This window comes from Leptonychotes weddellii, chromosome 2 (assembly GCF_054177405.1).
Source record: "Leptonychotes weddellii isolate Sample4059 chromosome 2, ASM5417740v2, whole genome shotgun sequence".
In the NCBI taxonomy this organism is placed as follows: domain Eukaryota; kingdom Metazoa; phylum Chordata; class Mammalia; order Carnivora; family Phocidae; genus Leptonychotes; species Leptonychotes weddellii.
The window spans coordinates 62,527,593-62,533,253 of record NC_138370.1 but is presented as its reverse complement, the minus strand read 5'-3'; the positions used below and the strand labels follow the sequence as shown (position 1 = coordinate 62,533,253).

At 44.0% G+C, this 5,661-nt stretch overlaps 1 protein-coding gene across 3 annotated transcripts in view; it reads left to right on the top strand.

Moving 5' to 3' along the window:
• TLR2 (toll like receptor 2) overlaps positions 1 to 5,661 on the top strand; it is a 17,700-nt gene that overhangs the window by 6,448 nt on the left and 5,591 nt on the right. For 2 of the 3 annotated variants that reach the window (XM_031026372.2, XM_081811715.1), the window contains exon 2: positions 3,850 to 5,661. This exon is cut by the window's right edge and continues 5,591 nt beyond it. In XM_031026372.2, the coding sequence (XP_030882232.2) occupies positions 3,866 to 5,661 (1,796 nt within the window). In that variant the 5' untranslated portion in view covers positions 3,850 to 3,865. Of the gene's footprint in view, positions 1 to 2,640; positions 2,948 to 3,849 lie in introns of those variants that run through there. The other variant, XM_081811724.1, reaches the window with a different exon arrangement.

Here is a 5,661-nt window from a genome sequence, read left to right as displayed (position 1 = left end):
AATATTATGCAGCCATCAAAAAATTGAAATCTTGCCATTTGCAACGACATGGATGGAACTAGAGGGTATTATGCTAAGCGAAATAAGTCATTCAGAGAAAGACAATTATCATATGATCTCACTGATATGAGGATTTTGAGAAACAAGACAGAGGATCATAGGGGAAGGGAGAGAAAAATGAAACAAGACGAAACCAGAGAGGGAGACAAACCGTAAGAGACTCAATCTCAAGAAACAAACTGAGGGTTGCTGAAGTGGTGGGGGGTGGGAGGGATGGGGTGGCTGGGTGATGGACATTGGGGAGGGTATGTGCTATGGTGAGTGCTGTGAAGTGTGTAAGACTGATGAATCACAGACCTGTAACCCTGAAACAAATAATACATTATATGTTAATAAAAAATTAAAAAAAAAAAAGAATTGAGAGCCCTGAAACACACTTACCCCTATGAGGACATGTGGCTATCGGCAAAGGTAAATATTATTGATTGTTTCCCCAAAATGATCTTTTTAAAAATGGTGTTGGGTCAGTTGAATATCCATATTGGAAATAAAATGAATCCTGTCCACTACCTCAAATATGAATCCCTAAGAATGAAAGGCAAAGCCATAAAGATTTTGGAGAATAATAAAGAGGGGCGCCTAGGTGGCTCAGTCTGCCTTCAGCTGAGGTCATGATCCCAGAGTCATGAGACTGAGCCCCACATCAGGCTCCCTGCTCAGAGGAGAGTCTGCTTCTCCCTCTGCCTCTGCCACTTCCCTGCCCCCTGCTCTTGCTCTCCTCAAATAAATAAGAGAAAGAAGAAAGAAAGAAAGAGAAAGAAAGAAAGCAAAAAGAATAAAGAGAATATTTTCATGATAAGAAAGATTTTTTAAACAGGCCACAAAAATCACTACTAAGAAACAAAATAGAAAACCGTAAGAACATCTGTTCATCAGAAGAGTCCGTGTAGAAAGTGACAAGGAAAGGCGCAGAATGGGAGAGGAGTTAGCCATACCTTGCTTCATTGCGCGTGGCAGGTACTGCGTTTTTTACAAGTTGAAGGCATGTGGAAACCCTGCATCGAGCAAGTCTGTTGCTGTCATGTCTCCACGCTCATTTTGTGTCTCTGTGTCACATTTTGATGTTTAGTGTTAACAGAAAGTTAACCATATGGATTTCAAACTTTTCCATGATTATTATATTCATTCTGATGATCCGTGATCAGTGATGATGACTCACTGAAAGCTCAGATGATGGTTAGCCTCCGTTAGCAATAAATCATTTTTACATGAAGGTATGTACTATTTTTTTTTAAGACATTGCACATTTAACAGACTACTGTGTGGTATAAACATAGCTTGTGTGTGCACTGGGAAACTAGAAAATTCATTTGACTTGCTGTATTGGGATAGTCGTTCTATTGTTGTGGAACTGGGCCCGCAGTATCTCTAACGAATGCTTGTAACACATGCATCTTCTATGTTGAGAGGCTATAGCTTTATATATATGCATAATGAATAAATTATTAAATTAATTATTAAATATATAGAATTTAATATTTATAATACTTACTATAAGGGTGACAACCCAGTAGAAAACAGTAGACCAAACACTGAAACAGTGCACATTACAAATGAGGATTCCAAATGATCATTTGCAAAGATGTTCAGACTCGTTATTAGTCCTGGAAATGAAATTTAGACCCCAAGGACATGGCACTACCTCCCCACCAGAATCACTGAAATGAAAAAGACTGGCCGTGCGCAATGCGGCACGATCCGGAGCAGGTGGGCTCTCACACGGTGCTGATGGGCGTGCCCGCCGGGGGGTATCCATACTGTGAAGCACTGCGACCCACCGGGAAAGAGCCAGAAATGTCTCTCCATGTGGACATAGGAAGATGTCAGGCTACATTGTTAGGTCTCAAATAACTATGCATGGGATGGCCCCACGTATCTAAGACAGACAGGAGGTGATGCAAAGCAATTGCATTGGGGCGGCCATAAAAAATCTGGCGGCAACAGCTATTAAATTTCTAAATCAAGTATGTATTAATATTATGTATGTTTTAATTCTCTGTGCCTATAAATTATATAGCCTAGGCCTTGATAATCTCTCATTCTGTGAATGTGGGAAATTCGTTTTACCCATGAAAAGTGGTGTTCTTGGGGTTACATTTTTATTTTTTATTTTTTTTAAAAGATTTTATTTATTTATTTGCGAGAGAGAATGAGAGACAGAGAGCACGAGAGGGAGGAGGGTCAGAGGGAGAAGCAGACTCCCCGCTGAGCAGGGAGCCCGATGCGGACTCGATCCCGGGACTCCAGGATCGTGACTTGAGCCGAAGGCAGTCGCTTAACTGACTGAGCCACCCAGGCGCCTGGGGTTACATTTTTAAAAGTGTTTTGTTCAGTTTGTGTTGTAGTGAGCAAATACAGACGAAGGAGTGCAGGCACAAGGAATGAGAGAGCTGAGGGGCGCCTGGGTGACTCAGTCATTAAGCGTCCGTCTGCCTTCGGCTCAGGTCATGGTCCCAGGGTCCTGAGATCGAGCCCCGCGTCGGGCTCCCTGCTCGGCGGGAAGCCTGCTTCTCCCTCTCCCGCTCCCCCTGCTTGTGTTCCTGCTCTCGCTGTGTCTCTCTGTGTCAAATAAATAAATAAAATCTTAAAAAAAAAAAAAAAAAAAAGACCGAGAGAGCTGAATGGAGCCAAAGAGGATACAGGGCCCAGAAGGCGGGCAGAGAGAGAGAGAAAGTGCTGGATTCACAGTTGCAAGGAATCTTGCGGTGGTGGAGAGTGTGCAGACCGCTTTATTTCCCCCACATTCATCTGAACAGCGCATGGAGACTGAGCACTGCTTCTGCACTTCTCTGCAGGAAGGGAAGGTTCTGATGGTCTGATTGTCCCTCAGCCCAGCAAACCACCATGCTCTGCCGGGCGTGCCCAGCATCCCTCCTGCCTGCTAGTAGTAAGTGCCAGACAAGCTTGAGGAGCACGGGACCTTTGTCTTTCGGTGAAAGCATGCTACCACCGGAGCTGCGCTCAGTGAATCCTTGTCCAATGAGAGGTGTGGCTGGGCTCTGTGAGATCTCTAACTCACAGGGGACATCGAGGCAGGGAGGAGGCATGCTTAAATACAAGAGTGTTTGAAGTGCAGGAGTCAGTGATTGCAAATCCATATGGTTAAGCCTAGCTCATTTCTTTTTGTTTGTTTGTTTTAAAAGATTTATTTACTTATTTTAGAGAGAGAGAGAACGCGAGCATGAGCACGGGGTGAGGAAGGGCAGAGGGAGAGAAGCTCAGTGGGGAGTCCGATGCAGGGCTTGATCTCAAAACCCTGAGATCATGACCTGAGCTGAAGTCAAGAGTTGGACGCTTAACTGAGCCACCCAAGCCTAGCTCATTTCTTAACCTGCTTGCTTATTCATTCTTCCATTCTTTCATTTAATCATTCGGTTCGGCTCATGCTTAGTGAGTCCTGCTCTGTACTCCCAGATGGTATTGGGCTTTTAAGTCATGGCACAGGGAAAGAATCTCTGTGTTGGTATTGCTTGATGTGTCAGGGAATTCATTTGTTATCCCCGTTCATAGATTCCATTTGCCTCTCTGTTATTTCCTGGTAGCTCAGAGTGTGTGTGTGTGTGTGTGTGTATGTGTGTGTGTGTCCATTTGCCTCTCTGTTATTTCCTGGTAGCTCAGTGTGTGTGTGTGTGTGTGTGTGTGTCCATTTGCCTCTCTGTTATTTCCTGGTAGCTCAGTGTGTGTGTGTGTGTGTGTGTGTGTGTTATGCCTTACAGAACATTTCTCAGGAACTAGAATCTTGATAAGCCGTCAAACACAATCGCTCATTTGAACCTCCTTTATTTGTAGGTTGGACCACTGGACCATGTCACGTGTTTTGTGGACAGTATGGGTGTTGGGGGCTGTAACCAACCTCTCCAAGGAAGAGGCCCCTGATCAGGCTTCTTCTCTGTCCTGTGACCCCACTGGTATCTGCGATGGCCGCTCCAAATCTTTAAGCTCCATCCCGGCAGGGCTCACGGCAGCTGTGAGAAGCCTCGACCTCTCCAACAACAAGATCGCCTCCATCAGCGACACTGACCTGCGGGGCTGTGTGAACCTCAAGGCTCTGAACCTGGCATCTAATAGAATTACCACGATAGAGGAAGAATCTTTTGTTTCCCTGCAGAGTCTCGAACACTTGGACTTATCCTATAATCTCTTATCTAACTTATCATCTTTCTGGTTCAGGCCCCTTTCTTCCCTGAAGTTCTTAAACTTACTGGGAAATCTTTACAAATCACTCGGGGAAACACCTCTTTTTTCTCAGCTCACAAATCTGCGAATTCTGAAAGTAGGAAATATTTACCACTTCACTGAGCTTCAGGAAAAGGATTTTGCTGGACTCACTTTTCTTGAGGAACTTGAGATTGATGCTTCAAATCTCCAGAGGTACGAGCCAAAGAGTTTGAAGTCAATTCAGAACATCAGCCACTTGGCTCTTCGTATGAAGCAGCCTGTTTTACTGCTGGAGATTTTTGTAGATCTTTCAAGTTCCTTGAAACATTTAGAACTGAGAGACACTCATTTGAACACTTTCCGGTTTTCAGAAGCATCCATCAGTGAAACAAATACACTGATTAAAAAGTGGACATTTAGAAATGTGAAAGTCACCGATGGAAGTTTTAGCGAAATTGTGAAACTGTTGAATTATGTTTCTGGAGTGTCAGAAGTCGAGTTTGAGGACTGTACCCTGGATGGGCTTGGTGATTTTGACATACCCGGTAGTGACAAAATTAAAAGTATAGGTGGGATAGAGATATTAACAGTACGGAGGTTGTATATTCCATATTTTTACTCATTTTACGATATGAGTAGTATCTATTCACTTACAGTAGAAGTTAAAAGAATCACAGTAGAAAGCAGTAAGGTTTTTCTGGTTCCTTGTTCACTTTCACAACATCTAAAATCACTAGAATATCTGGATCTCAGTGACAATTTAATGCTTGAGGAATACTTGAGAAACTCAGCCTGTGAGCATGCCTGGCCCCTCCTGCAAACCTTAATTTTAAGGCAAAATCGTTTGAAATCATTAGAAAAAACCGGAGAAACTTTGCTTACTCTGAAAAACCTGACTAACCTTGATATTAGTAAGAATAATTATGTTTCTATGCCTGAAACTTGTCAGTGGCCAGAGAAGTTGAAATACCTGAACTTATCCAACACGAGAATACACAGTGTCACCCCTTGCATCCCCTGGACACTGGAAATTTTAGATATTAGCAATAACAATCTCAATTCATTTTCCCTGATTTTGCCACAACTCAAAGAACTTTATATTTCCGAAAATAAGTTGAAGACTCTACCGGATGCCTCCTTCTTACCCATGTTACGCGTCATGAGAATCAGCAGAAATATAATAAGTACTCTCTCAAAGGAGCATCTTGAATCTTTTCACACACTGGAGGCCCTGGACGCCGGTAGTGACCATTTCCTTTGCTCCTGTGAATTCCTGTCGTTCACTCAGGAGCAGCGAGCGCTGGTCCAGATCCTGATCGACTGGCCAGAGAACTACCGGTGTGACTCTCCGTTCTCCGTGCGCGGCCGGCGGGTTCGGGACGCGCGTCTCCCGGCCTCTGAATGCCACCGGGCAGCTCTGGTGTCTGCCGTGGGCTCTGTCCT